At 40.5% G+C, this 15,817-nt stretch overlaps 1 protein-coding gene across 1 annotated transcript in view; it reads right to left on the reverse strand.

Annotated features, from left to right (window-relative positions):
- Positions 1 to 15,817, reverse strand: part of ITGA8 (integrin subunit alpha 8) — a 191,921-nt gene that overhangs the window by 81,699 nt on the left and 94,405 nt on the right. The window contains exons 14-15 of the mRNA XM_062210503.1: positions 7,128 to 7,173; positions 4,083 to 4,190 (exon numbers count right to left, since the gene is read on the reverse strand). Coding sequence (XP_062066487.1) covers positions 4,083 to 4,190; positions 7,128 to 7,173 — 154 coding nt within the window. The remainder of the gene's footprint in view (positions 1 to 4,082; positions 4,191 to 7,127; positions 7,174 to 15,817) is intronic.

Consider the following 15,817-nt stretch of genomic DNA (forward strand, 5'->3'; position numbering starts at 1 on the left):
ATACAAACAATTCGAAATGTTTGCAACAGAAATAAAAGTATGAAAATGAACCTTATTTACTTCTGTGAGAAGGCATTTGATAAGTGATGTTATCAGCGAAGGATTACTCTTAATTTATGAATAATATGTCCCTGGAAACCTAGGTTTCTGTTTCCACTTCCTGTTACCTCAATATCACTGGCAACTGGTGACTTTGCCTCTCTTTATACAAGTTTCATAGAACTGCTGCCACTTACAAGATTCTTGATAATGGTAGTCCAATTTAAACTTGCCAGTTTATAGATATCGTTAGCAGAAAACAGTTTGTCAAGTCATAAGAATATAAAAAAAGCTCTACATTTTATAGTAATGGACTGATATTCAGACTGATTTTAGAAGAACATATATATTATATATAAACATATCATGTGTCCTATATAGCACAGAATTAGGTCTACTTGCAGATCTATACTTAATTACAAAGTACACATGGATTGTCAGGAAAGCTGTGAACTATTATTAAATCTGAATTAAAATTTCAAACTGGAATTTATGGTATCATTCAATGTGGTTCATTATTAGTCTCTGAATACATATGATTGGGACAAATCATCATTAAATAAACCCAGACCTCTCATCACATAAGTTGTAAATGAAACTGTGAATAGAGCTTCTACCAAGATCAGAGAGCAGGACAATACATAATCTCTAACACTAGCTGCAGCCCCCATACAGTTGGAATAATGAGCTTATGATGTACCTTTTGCTTATAGGTATGCATGATGGATAGGGAATGAGGTAGCTGTGAAACATGATTTAAAAGTACAAAGGGATTCATTGTTCTTTGAATAAAAATGTTTTTTTAAAAATTATTTACTTGAGCCACAGATCATATGGTACAGAGGGAGAGACAGGGAAGAGAGAGAGAAGAGATAAAGAGAAAACACGTTCCTGTCTCCTGCTAGTTCACTCCCCAAATGCCTGCAATGGCCAGGACTGGACCAGGGCTGAACCTGGGAGTAGGGAACACATGTTTCCCACATGCATAGCTGGATCTTAACTATTTGAGCCACCACTGCTACCTGGGTCTGCATCAGTAGGAAGCTGGAGTCAGGAGCCAGAGCTGGGACACTAACTCAGGCACTCTGATGTGGGTCTCCTAAGCACTAGGCTAAATGCCTGCTCCCTTGTTTTACATTCTTACCAATTCAGTCCTATTTCAATGACTGCAGACATTAAATTTTACTTAAACTCATCTGTACCTGCTTTCATTTCTGACAGTTACTGACTTTTACATTTATAAAATGCCCATCAACAGTAGACTGGATAAAGAAATTATGGGACATGTACTCCATAGAATACTATACAGCAGTAAGAAACAACGAAACCCAGTCATTTGCAACAAGATGGAGCAATCTGGAAAACATCATGCTGAGTGAATTAAGCCAGTCCCAAAGAGACAAATATCATTTGTTTTCCCTGATCGGTGACAACTGAGCGCCAAAGGGGAAACCTGTTAAGTGAAATGGACACTATAAGCAACAATGAACTGATCAGCTCCTGTCCTGACTTTAGATGTACAATGTAATACTTTATCCTTTTTAGTATTTGTTGTTGTTGTTGTTGTTCTAGTACTATAAAATGAAAATTTTTACTAAACAGTTTGTTCTTATTGGTTAGGTAACCAATTAACATTTACTGAGGTAGCTCTTTTCCAATTAAAAATGCCATTGGCAGATACTTTATAAGACTACACAGCTGTTTGAAAGACATGGAAATTTGTATTGATGGTAGTGAAGAATTTTTGCCCAGTCGAGTTTATATTATTGCTTATAGATGTACAATATCAGGCTATTTCAAATACAGGCAAAAAAAAAATACAGCAAAGAAAATCAGTTTTCTTTTCAAAATGATTGAAAGAATCTTAAGTTAAATTTCTAGAATAATAATTTTAAGCCAGCACCGCGGCTCAATAGGCTAATCCTCCGCCTTGCGGCGCCGGCACACCGGGTTCTAGTCCCGGTCGGGGCACCGGATTCTATCCCGGTTGCCACTCTTCCAGGCCAGCTCTCTGCTGTGGTCAGGGAGTGCAGTGGAGGATGGCCCAAGTCCTTGGGCCCTGCACCCCATGGGAGACCAGGATAAACACCTGGCTCCTGCCATTGGATCAGCGTGGCGCGCCGGCCGCAGCACGCCAACCGCGGCGGCCATTGGAGGGTGAACCAATGGCAAAAGGAAGACCTTTCTCTCTCTCTCTCTCACTGTCCACTCTGCCTGTCAAAAACTAAAAAAAATAATAATTTTAAAAGAACCAGGAAACACATTCTACCCGAGCTAGCTTTCTGTCTTCTAATACCCTGAGGTACCATTCGAAACTTTTGCATGTGACAATAAAACATCTTTCAGAAAATGTACATCATAGAATCAAATAACAGCAAAGGAATATATACATTTGTGTATATGACAGATTGTATTTTGTCTCCATAATAAATTTAATGAAACATGGAAATGGCTCATGAAAAGAAAGCCAATTTTTTCTTGAAAAATAATATTCTTTCCACAAAACCAGATGCCATAATCTGTTAAAATCACTTAAATCATACAAAAGTGTCTGTAAAAGTAAAATTCCTTAGAAAAAAATTATCTAGTTTAAAAGAACAACATTTTGTACCAGAGTGGGCCAGGTATACTTGAGAGAATTTAGTCTAGAAGTCCACTCAGTTATGAAGGTGCGAGCAGGCGTCTATTTGGGGGAATACTAAGGTTTTAAGACTTGTGGTCAAGCAACACTCACAGTTCATTTGATGTTCACTTAATCATGCCAGCGGAAGAAGAATTACTGGCTCGTCCACATATTTTCTCAGATCAGGTTTTCATTATACGATTTTATGGTTTTAAGCCATTTAAAAATGTGCTGAGGGCATTTCCCATCTACAACTTCCAAAAGCAATTAAAGGACAGGACATAGCTCCCCACTCTGGGGGCTCCCAGCACCAGGATGTTTTCAAAGAATTCTTCAGGGTTCTCCTTACTGCCCACCCTCCAACCTCAAAAGCTCTGACTGTGATGTGAACTCTGGTCTTAGTGCCCTCAGCAACATGCTACAGTTGGCTGGAAATAGCTTCTTTTGGGTCAAGGCTGGCTTTTTCTGGCTTCTGACATTCTCAGGAACTGAACATACCGTCTGTGTTAAACCACATCTGGAAAATGAGGGGAAACCTCAAATGCCCCAAGGATCTGTTGATTTTTCAGAGGCCATATCCTAATGGCATTACCCAATATAATGACTTCTGACCCTTGAGTTCTTACATACTGAGAAACTAGGTGGTATTTTCTTGACTTGTGTTACAGTCCAGTTCCATGTTGGGCTTCCTTCAGATGACAGAATTCAGAAGCAAGCCTTTCAGAGGCTGTCTAAGACGTGTTCTAAACAAGGCACCGGAACTGTAATTCCACAGCTGACGGTGACAGCAGTGCCATGAAAACACAGTTTAGGACACGAAAGTTTCTTTTTATAATGTTTTCCTTCTGTCTGGTTGCACGTGATAAGTTACAAAACTGATATCTGTTTTTGGCAAGGAAACTGGATCATTTAATCCAAGTTCTTTTTTTTTTTATCAAAAAAGAGGATATTTTATGTGTCTACCAAGTGGTATCCATAAGCACATTCAAATGCAAAAGTCGAAGTATTTTGCTCTATTTGTTTGGTTAACATTTATTGTAGTGTGCCAAGAATCTAAAAGAGATCCCTAAGACTTGTTTCACTTGGAATTTCCCCCAGTGTTTTATGTTTCTCATTTTAGAAGACTGAAGCCTGCAGATGAGAGAGCGAGATTAAGGAGCCTACAGCTTGGAGAGGCAGTCTTCATGAGCTAAGTCGGTAGCCAAAGACTAGCATCGTGTCATAGATTCTCTCAAAAGACTAACTCTTTGCTACTCCAACTTGGTCCACAGGCTAGCAGCAGCATCCTCTGGGAGCTTTTTCTAGAAATGCAAAGTCGCAGGCCCCACTCCAGAATTACTGACCCTAATCTGCCTTTTTCACAAGATACCCAGGTGATGTGAGCATGCACTAAAGTTTGAGCAACACTGGACCAACTCACCAGGCCACCGAGGTCATAGAGTCTGGAATCTGGCAAGTTTTATTTTCAAGATTGATAATCATTGGGTGCAGCAGAAGGTGAGCATCCACAGTCACAACTGGCCTTGCTCTGTGGGGAGAAAACCCAGGTTTGAATGAACCACACGAACAGGGAGAAACCACTTCCAGGGGCCAGCGCCAATGTTCCCAGCTTTTGTGTCATGCCTTGTGCTCACTGAATAAACAGGTGGGCACCTCACTCCACTACCTACCTCTAAACAGGTCTGGTTGCACATGAACACAAAAGAACGATGCATGGGCCTGGCAAGCATGGTCACATTCGCACACCTGCCTTTGTGGAGTGGGCTCAACCTGTGGTGTCAATACTGCTGGGAGACACTGCGCGGCAACCTGCTAGAATAGCTATATCCATATTTGAGGACATACTTCATTGCATAGCTACTTAGTCTTTTTTTTGTTAAATTTTCTACGTTTTGTTTTGTTGCCACATTGGTAATTTTCTAGCTGAGCTTTGTGCATCTAGCTCAACACTTGAAGGTGGATTTCCAGGATGATCCTGTGCTTCGTCCAGAGAAGTTTCTCGATCCTGACTGTATAACGTAACCATCCGTGGTGCTTTGAAACAAATCCTATGCCTAGGCCCCAGCATGTACCAGCTGAACCAGAACCTCAGGGTAAGAGCCTGGCATTGGAATGTGAAGCAAGTTCTCCACATGATTCTAATGAGGCCAAGATTGAGAAGAAAGACTGATATAGAGGAAGCACCAATCCAGCCACCCAGGTGAGGATAATGACAAGAGACTAAATAACGAAGGAAAGAAGCCAAGCAATTTTAAAAGTTTGGCTTTAAGATAGGAGAGCTGGGAGCCAAAATTTCCAGAAGCCAGTGTGAAACGACGCCATGTTGCACAAGTCTCCCTCAACCATAGGGAGGTCTATCTTGGGGCAGAATGTTGTCGAATGCCGTACTCGGAACAATTTAATGATTACCACAAAGTTACCATATTAGGGGTTAAGATCTTCAGTGTGATATATCTAAACTTTGTTAATATTATATAAGCTCCAGTTCTTGGGAAAGCAGATGATAAAATGGGACTAGACATGCAAGTGGCTTATTGGGGCAAATATGTAAGAGAAAATGGTGGGGTGAGGGTGGAAGGCTAGGGGTTCTTGTTCCTCGAAGGAAGGAGGGAAGGAAAGAGGACTGGGTAAGAAAGTTCAAGGCAGGACAAAGCGATGTCCATAAGCCTATGCTGTCCATGAGAGGAGTCTCCTGTCTGCAGACATAGTCTTGCATAAATGTCCTTGTGTGCCCAGTAATTGGCTGGAAGCGGCCCTTAAAAACATGGCCCTGGCACAAAGGCAGTGGCTTGTTCGGCGCCTAGGGACTCAGTTTTGCTTCAGCAGCTCCTAGTGGCTCACTTTCATGCCCAGCACAAATCCAAGCCCCATATTCCAGAGACTTGGGAATTTCAACCATCTGACTCTCTAGAACCTAAAGTGAGGAACAGCAGGTCTAAATTAGTCCTCTTTGAGTGTGTCCTGGGACTGATGAAGAAGAAAGTCTATTCTTAGGTTCTCTCTGGGAGCTGAGTACACTAGCATTACATTCCCTGGACAGCTAGGTATGTGTTTTGCCTTTTGTCTTGATAACCTTGACGTAGTATCTTGAGCTCTATAAAACTATTTTTACAGTGTTATTTATTTACTTTTTTTATTTAAGGGGCAGAGCAAGTGAGAGAGAGAGAACGAGCTCCCATCCCCTGATTCATTCCCCAAATACCCACAGCAGCTGGGGCTGGGCTAGGTTGAAGCCAGGATCACAGGTTCCATCTGGGTCTTCCATGAGGGTGGCAGGGACCTATTTACTTGAGTCATCACCTGCTGCCTCCCAGGGTGTGCATCAGCAGGAAGCTGGAGAGGAAGCAGAGCTGGAACTAGAACCCAGGTGCTCCTGTATGGGATGAGGGTGTCCCAAGCAACATTTTAACTGCTGCGCCAAACTCTCCACCCCTATATATTTTTTTAAATAGAGCCTAACATTTTTGAGCGTCACGTATCAAACCAGTTACTCTTCCATGTACCTTGCTTGCCCTTCCTTCCTGGATCCTTTAAATAAAAGTAACCTGATAAAGTAACTATTGTTGTCCTCAAGTGACAGATGAAAAATCTGAGGGTCAGTCGCAGGAACTTGCCCAACCTTACAAAGCAGTGAATGGCTAGGTTTTGAATCCAGATCTGTTGCGTTTGAATTGCTGTTTAATATTTGTTTCCTGGAGGCTATCCAACTCCTGGTGTGTTCTATTCCCTAACTTAGTGTCCATACTTGATTACAGAAGCCAGGGTTGGGCCGGCACTGTGTGTAGGTTAAGCCTCTGCCTGTGGCACCGGCATCCCATATGAGCATCGGTTCGAGTCCTGGCTGCTCCACCTACAATTCAGCTCCATGCTAATGACAGGGAAAGCAGTGAAGGATGATCCAAGTGCTTGGGGCCCTGTACCCATGTGGGAGACCTGGAAGAAGCTCTCTGTTCCTGGCTTTGGGTCAGCCCAGCTCCAGCCGTTGCAGCCATTTGGGGAGTGAACTAGTGGATGAAAGATCTCTCTGTCTCTTCCTATCTCTTGTAACTCTGCCTCTCAAATAAATAAATCTTTTTAAAAAGAAGAAGCCAGGGTGAGTAGTAAGATTCTCCCACTCTGCATCCCTTCTGTGCAGGTGCACATTTCAATGTATTTCCACAGAAAGAGAAGAAGCCAAATACAATAACATCCAAAAAGTGGGTCATTTAATAAGTTCTGATTAGTTTCTTCTTTGATGCTATGTTAGTAGGGGCTGGAATTTTGGTCATGAAGTATATGAATAAATATACAAAATGGAAGAAAGATTAAAAATTGAGAGTAAAAATACTTCCAGACTTTAAAAAGAGCATCTAAATATTCTCCAGAATAAATAGTTGAAATATGCTCTTTAAGGCGAAGCTAACAACTTAAAAGCAATGCATTTAAAGCAATTAGGAGAACATCTTCAAAATCACCAACTACATACCTGTAAACTGCTACTTTTCCTCTTCCAAATGCTCCCACAATTAAATCTGAAAAAGATGAAAACACAAAACATATCCACATATTTTATGGAAACAACCCATAAGCTGAGCATCCCCAATTCAAAACTCTGAATCTGAAATGCTTCAAAATCAAACATTTTGAGAATCGGCACATGCACAAAATTACTAAATACATTATACAACATTGTCTTCAGGCTATGTGAGTGAGGTATATATGAAGCATCAAAGAAATTTTGTGTTTAGACTTGGATCACATCCTTAAGGTATTATGTATATGCAAATATGGAAGTGGTTCAAAAGGCTAATGAAAAAGAGGAGTTAAAATGTTTATTTTGGTGCAGTTTTTAAAAATTCATGCATATTTTTTCATAATGTTTTTCTATGAACTTTAGGCACACTCTTCATATGCATGGATTTCAGGGGGATTTTTTTTGTTCTAAAACAAACTTATCTTTTCTATTTTTCCATGGATATTTTTAAGTGCCCTCATATTCCAAACTCTGAAAATAATCTGAAAGATTTCTGGCCACAAGCATTTTTGGATAAAGGATATTCACCCTCATATTAAGCTCATAATCACAAGTCACACACATAGCATCCTGAACTGCACATTGAGAGGCAAAAAAAAAAAAAAAAATTAAAGCAAGTCACAGCTTTCCTAAGACATTTCAGAAAGGATAGTGTAGCTTCATCATAATCAGCTCAGCAAGACGTGAACATCGGCACATCTCAACTCCTTCCACACTTAGGAAGGCCAGATTTCTAGAAATGCATAAGAAATTCTTCATAAAATCACCCTTCATACTACTCTAGATTTAAGGCAGATATCCCAAGGAAAGGAAAAGGGACAAGGCATGTGCTTGGTGTCTCCTGGGTACCAGGCTCGCTACTCACCTCGTCTTATAACTAACTCTCTTACCAGCAACAAAATGGATGCAACTGGAAGCCATTATACTTCGTGAAATAAGCCAGTCTCAAAAAGACAAATACCATATGTTCTCCCTGATTTGTGGTAACTAATAGAGTACCTAAAAGGTAATCTGTAAGAATGAAATTGACACTTTGAGATGTGATGACTTTGAGTAGCCCTTGTCTTGACTATTGAGGAACAGTGTTTTTTTTTTTTTTTCATACTGTTTGTTGAACTCTTTACTTAGTATAGGGTTAATCTTACAAGTATAAATTTAACTAAAAATATCTTTGTAAAAAATAAGAATGGTACTAGGACAGGGAGGGGGAAGAAGGGTGGGAGCATGAGTGGGCAAGAGGGTAGGGTAGAAATTATCACTATGTTCCTGAATCTGTATGTACTAAATACATGAAATTTGTATACAAAATAATCCTATGAGAAAATGATTATTACTCTCAAGTGGGACATTCTGATTGTCATTGTGACATAACATTTGCTCATGACAAATGGTGTACTTGCTGAATACTTTGGGCAGAGCAGTCAGTAGTATCAGGGTACTTCAAATGGTTTGTGGAAAAATGAAATAAAAGGACTTCGTGTGTTTTCCATAAATGTTTGAAGAACCCTTGCATATCATTATAATGATCTCAAATAGCAACACCAGCAATAATGAATGGCACATATGGAACATTTACTGTATGTCAAAAATTACTCTCACTGATTTCCAACAAGAAATTACAAAGTTTCTATTATTAGCACAATTTTGCACATAAATGAGGCTTACAAAGCTGAACTATAAATTTAATCAAGTTCACACAAGTAGTGAAAGGGTGGAGCTGGTAACAGCAATAGAGCTCACAACCAGCCAATGGTTGGCTAATAGGAGGGTGATTTCAAAATGTTCATGAAAAATGGGATAAACAAGGTAAGTTTATTTTGGGGCAAGCAGTTGAAATCCATGCATACTATTTTAGCATTTTCCACTCCTCCTATAGGTAAAAACATTGACTTTCTTAGTCTTATTTACAAGAGTCATTCCTACAAGAATCAATCAAACACAAATAAAAAAGGCAATGGGAAAGTCTACAGAGTAAAAATGAAGTGCAAGAAAACCAAACTTATTGAAAATAAGGTGCACAGAACACTTACAACAGTGGGGACTAAAACTGGATAGTTGTAATAAAACAGAAGTGAAAATAAGAGAACAAAAAATAGAAGAACTCAAACAAAAAAGAGTGGGTGGAATCTTTTTTGGTCTCTCCATGCAGAAAACTGGCTAGAGAAATTGGTCAATGGACTTCACACAGGAAGCCGAGTCACGGCCATGTTCTCTTGACACTCATCTTTGCAGTTCATGCCAACATAGCCACGACCTCAGCACCTACGAGTCTTCTCCTGAGGACCTAGTGTCCCTTGATAATGGCCCCAGACCAATTATGCATGAGAATTGGACAATAAGGAGCACAGCTTTCTCCCACTCCAGTGGTAACACTGAAGCTTGTTCTTTGTCTGTCTCCCTAACTTCCCTAGCCAGACAGGAGCCCTGGTTGCCCACAGTGGCCACCAGCTGGATCAGCTGGATGAAAACCTTTATCTTATTCCATTCCATGTCTCTTTCCCCACCCCTTAATAGTTTTACTTGGAATCTTTTCTCAAATACACTGTTTTCTTCTCTCTAAGATTTCATTTACTTGAGAGGTAAAGTCACAGTTAGAGGGAAAGATAGAGAAAAAGGTCCTCCATCTGCTGGTTCACTCCCCAGACAGCTGCAATGGCTGGAGCTGAGCCAGGAGCCAGGAACTTCCTCTGGGTCTCCCACATGAGTGCAGGGACCCAAGTGCTTGGGCCATCTTCTGCTTTCCCAGGCCATAGCAGAGAGCTGGATGGGAAGAGGAGCAGCTGGGACTAGAACCGCTATCCATAAGGGAAGCCCACACCACAGATGGAGGATTAATTTACTGTGCCACAGCTTCAATGCCAAATACATTGTTTTCTAATCCTTAACTTAATGTTTGTTCTGGAACAACCCAAACTGACACAATAATTTGCATTAAAATTTCTAAAATATGTACTCAAACATGTTCAGTGTCCAAACTACAGCCAGATGTCTTCTGCTTGATAAATAATTGGATTTACATAACAGGCTCAGGATTTGACTCCAAAACTCTGTATTTAAATGATATGTATGCTAAGCTAAGTTCAAGTCAAACACAGATACATAAAGAGCTCTGTATTAGTGAAATTAAACAGTGAGAAAGGAGTACAACTAGGCCAACTCACAAAATAAAATACTCTTTTCCAATGGTTTTAATCTTTGAAGCCAGATGCCAAAGTTTCTATCAATTTTTAAAACTAAAAAAATTATTCTGATAAATTATATCAGAATTTCAACTTTTGCAACTATTTTCACATATATTACTTGATATATTTGCCCCATCTAGTTATCAGTACATTTTTACTATGTCAAGGAAAAAGAGCTGATAAGAAGCATGAACTCCATTCTTCCCGTGTAATCATAGGACTCCATTTTAGACAAGTGTCACACAGGTGGCCTTTGGCCTCAATGCACGGCTGTTGACATGACACCAGATTAGGCAGCTTTGTTACAAAAAATGATTCAAGGGGAATTGTGTGCTTTGTTCTTGGCTTCAAATAAGGTGAAATATTGATACACCCAAGATGAGCTGCATAAACAAGAGATGCATTTTAAGAACTGCCTCTGAAAATTGCAAAGAAGATTGTAAGCCTTCCCATGGTGCAATCTTCAGTTTATGCAACTCAAATAGTGCATGATAGTATGGGCAGGAGTAAATGAAGAAAGAATCCTTGCATGCATAGTAACAGGCATAGAGCCAGATAAAGAGCAGAGATTTCATCAATACTTCATTACAGGGGAATAAGTAACATGATCATAAACTCAAGATGGGAGAATTGACGAGAATGAGGGGGTGTTTAAGACACGTTAGTGTAACCCATGGTTAAATTCTGTTGTATTTTTGCATGTGCACTTAGGGGTGTTGGGAGACACATACACATACACACACACTCCAGATTCTAGAAAGTAATGTAGAGGTCCCATCACAGCTAGCTTGTCATTAAAGGTGAGAATCTGAGGCAGGGGCACCCTCCTAATGGCAATAAAGAAGAGATTTCCTTTAGGAACTTCAATTCCTGTGCCTTAGGGTAGGAATTTTCCTACTCTGGAAGGATAGAATAACTGGCAAAATAGGCCTCAATTTTCGTCACGAGAATGTGACCACAGCTATTCAGAGGCCAGGAAAACAGTTATCTACCACAAAAGTATGTTTGTCTTTGAGACACTACCTTGGTATTATGCCTGCTGGAAAAGAGCCAGGTGCATTTGTGCTGAGGACATTAAAATGGTCTGATTTCTCTAGGGGAGGAGAACAGCTTTGGTGATTTGTATTTCTAACAAATTTATCTTTCTAAAATATGTGATTGGTTTTGAAAAGCACCATGTAGTCTCTTTGTGTGTGTGTGTGATATGCTCCATATATATGAAAGGTCTTCAAGAAGTTTATGGGAAGTATGCATTATAAAAATATGCATAGATTTCAATTTTTTGCAGCAAGATATAGTTCTTTGGGGGCCAGTGCTGTGGTATAGTGGGTTAAGCCACTGCCTGCAATGCCCACATCACATTTGGGTGCTGGTTCAAGTCCTGGCTGCTCTACTTCCAACCCAGCTCCCTAATAATACACCTGGGAAAAGTACCAGAAGATGGCCCAAAGTCCCTGGGCCCCTGCTGTCCCTGTGGCAGACCTGAAGGAAGCTCCTGGCTCCTGGTTTGGGCCTGGCCCAGCCCTGCTCATTGCAGCCATTTGGGGGAGTGAACTAGTGGATGGAAGACCTCGCTCTCTTTCCCCTTCTCTCTAACTCTGCCTTTCAAATAAAGAAACAAATATTTTTTAAAAAGTTATCTTTTAATTCCACTTTCTGGGGTCAGCATTGTGGTACAGTGGGTTAAGCTGCTACCTGAGATGCCAGCATCCCATATGAGCACCAGTTTGAGTCCCAGCTGCTCCATTTCTGATTCAGCTCCCTGCTAATGCACCTGGGTAAGCAGCAGAAGCCATCCACATGGGAGACCTGGATGGAGTTCCATGCTCCTTCTTTGGCCTGGCCCAGCACTGGTCATTGCAGATACTTGGGGAGTGAACTAGCAAATGGAAATCTCTGATTCTTTCTTTTTGTCTGCTTTTCAAATAAATGAATGAATCATTTTTAAAAATCCCATTTTCCGTGAACTTTTTGAAGTATCATGTACACATGCATATAAATATGTCTGTGTGTATATTTGCTATATACATGCAGAAATCATTCTTTTGAACAATTAGATAATGCCATCTTAGAAATTTAAATAATATCCTGAGACAAAGCAATTTTGGTGCTGATATTCGGATTCCTAATATGGAAAATGTCTCTTCCTTTGACATGACAGGTCCTGAAACTTTCTGTAATGTTTACTTTCCTTTCTTATGGAAATGTCTTAAAGGCAGATCTGAAAATAAACAAATAAATTTCAGCTGATTTTTTTTTTCTCTGTTCCTGGAATAACTGGCCACTGAAATTGATTCTTTTCCCTTGATCAAAAAATGTTCTCAAAATGTTGGAGGTCTTTGTTATTGCCTCACACTTTGCCCGAGAAACACAGTTTATTTTCTTTTGATGGAACAATTGAGTCCTTTAAGAAAACAAAGCAGGGATATATTAACATGAACGCAGGATCAATTGACAAGGGGAAAAAAAAAATCCCTAAAAATGTGGTTCATGGGCGATGTATTACACCTGGGTTTTGAGTTTTATTCTAAAGCTGTTATTTTATGAACGAGGCAGAAGAAAGAGGAAAGGCTTCAAAGGGGTGCTTGGACTGCAGAGTCTGATTTCACAGATCTCGGAAGGAAATTCTAGAGCTGGGAGAAGTTGTATTTTCAAGCATCAGGTTTGGGTTAGGTGGACAGGAAGCATGAGGGCAAAGACCATGGAAACTTCCAGGAGTTGGGGACACAAGAAGAGGAAGACAAGAGGAGCAGCAGCTACAGTGTTAAAGGCCACCTGGAGTCACCCCGTGGAAGTCTCTGGTCCTCAAGCCCCTGCCCGCATACGCTGAGACGGAGAGAGAGAAACGGAGAGACTTTCCATTCTGCTGGTTCACTCCCCAAATAGCTGCAATGGCCAAGGCTGGGTAAGGCCAAAGCCAGGAGCCAGGAACTTCTTCCAGGTCTCCCATGTGAGTGGAAAGTGCCAAACTACTTTGGTCATCCTCCACTGCTTTTCCCAGGCCATTAGCGAGAACATGAATCAGCATCCATATGGGAAGTCTATGCTGCAGGCAGCAGCTTCACTCACTAGGCCACAACACCGGTCCCGAGGTGCCTCTTATGAAGAGATTCTTTATATTATTAACACATCACTTAGCATAGTGATTTCCTGGTAACTTTTACTAGGTTAGAGGAAACTAAAGGAAACAGGTTAGATTTGAACCCAGGTGCTGCCTGAAGTCCTTAACACACATATTGTGACATGGAACCCCTGATTTTTGAAAGTATTTTATTGGTTTTAGCCATCAAAATTTAAGTTCGGGACTGCATCGGACATATCCCTGTGTAAAAAATGCTTAAAATTTGCTTCTGAGTAAGATCCCATCCTGCCTTAGAAACCACATGAAAGTTTTACTTAAGGGCTCATCATTTAAACTTTGTGCTCAAGACATAGGAACTCAAAGGAAAAAAAACCACATTGATCTTAGATATATCTTTTTTTTAAAACTGTTGGTTCTTATAGAGAAAATATTTGTCTATCTTGGGCTGAGCCGATCTCCTTTATTTGATTGACTGTTAAATGTACTGATGATCAAGCAGAGCTGTTCAGCCAGAATCCCCAGGAGCAAGGTCTCATCTGCCTCGTCTGTCACCTTTCGCTGGGTGCCTTCTCACCTGGCACTCGCTCCTATTTTTGAGAAATATGCCAAATGCTGAAGTTCCTTTCTTTTCTTTTTCTTTTTTTTTTTTTTTTTTTATGACAGAGTGGACAGAGAGAGAGACAGAGAGAAAGGTCTTCCTTTGCCGTTGGTTCACCCTCCAATGGCCGCCACGGCCGGCTCATCGCGCTGATCCGAAGGCAGGAGCCAGGTGCTTCTCCTGGTCTCCCATGGGGTGCAGGGCCCAAGCACTTGGGCCATCCTCCACTGCACTCCCGGGCCACAGCAGAGAGCTGGCCTGGAAGAGGGGCAACCGGGACAGGATCGGTGCCCCGACCGGGACTAGAACCCGGTGTGCCGGCGCCGCAAGGTGGAGGATTAGCCTATTGAGCTGCGGCTCCGGCTTGAAGTTTCTTTCTGAAAATGCCATCAGACACTGCCTTCTATCAATTTTTAAAAATTTACTATTTTAAAAAATTTACTAATTCTGGACAATGAGAATTACCATAATGAACTTTCAAATAAATAAGAAACATGGCAATGTAGAAGTAACGGTTGTATGAAAAGATTACAGTTACTCAAAAGGGAGTAAGCATGACCAAGAAAAGCAACAGTCACAAAGGAATTTTAAAATTTAAATTCTTTAGCAAAAAACCCTGAGCAAAGTTGAAAGAAAAATAAGAGGGGAAAAAATATTTACAATGTATATGCCTGGTTGAATGTCAATATTTTTCAATGTTTAGGAGAATGTCTCTGGCAACTAGTGAAAAATATTAATTATCCAATTCATACAAATTAATAAGACTACAACATTCTAATAACATTATTTAAAAAAAATTTTTTTTTTTTTGGACAGGCAGAGTGTACAGTGAGAGAAAGGTCTTTCTTTTGCCGTTGGTTCACCCTCCAATGGCTGCCGCGGTTGGCGCGCTGTGGCCGGCGCACTGCGCTGATCCGATGGCAGGAGCCAGGGGCTTCTCCTGGTCTCCCATGGGGTGCAGGACCCAAGCACTTGGGCCATCCTCCACTGCACTCCCTCGCCACAGCAGTAATAAAATTATTATAAACAGGAAGTTCACATAAAAATAAATTCCTATGGCCAACATATACCTGAAAAAGAAATTCAACTTCACTAGTCATCAAAGGAATACTAATGAAAGAAACAATTTTAACATTTCAAATTATAAAAGGCAGTGTTGGATAGAGAATGGAGGACCAGGAAATCATTCATATGCTTTGCGTGTGGAAATTGAAATTAGCATGATTTTCTGGGAACATGGTTTGTAGATATGCATACCTTTCACTTAGCGTTTTTATTTCTAGAAATTTATCTTGAGTATGTATTCAACGATTGGGCAAAGATGAATTAAAAAAAAAAAACCTAGCATTCTACTCATTTTAAACATAATTACAGTAGTCTCTCCTTATCAGTTCTACTTTTGGTTGCCTTCAGGTAACCTACACTCGACCATTGATCTAAAAAACATTTATACATGTTTATCTGCAAATGTGGATATATATTATAACTCACAAATTTTAAATAGTGCACTATCCTGAGTAGCATGATGAAGTCTTGGACCGTATTGCTCTGTGTTGCCCAGGGTGTGAATCGCCCCTTTCTCCAGTGTGTCCTGGCTGTATATGCTACCCACCCCTTAGTCACTTCGTAGTCTTCTCTGATGTCTCATCAGCTGTCATGGTACAGCAGTGTTTTGTGTCCAAGTAACACTTCTGTAGTAGTCTAGTGCTATGCTACAATGCCTACTTCATCTCACTTCATTTCTTCACACCAGAATTGCATCTCACCATCACAAGAATGA

Source organism: Lepus europaeus, chromosome 14, assembly GCF_033115175.1.
Source record: "Lepus europaeus isolate LE1 chromosome 14, mLepTim1.pri, whole genome shotgun sequence".
Classification (NCBI taxonomy): domain Eukaryota; kingdom Metazoa; phylum Chordata; class Mammalia; order Lagomorpha; family Leporidae; genus Lepus; species Lepus europaeus.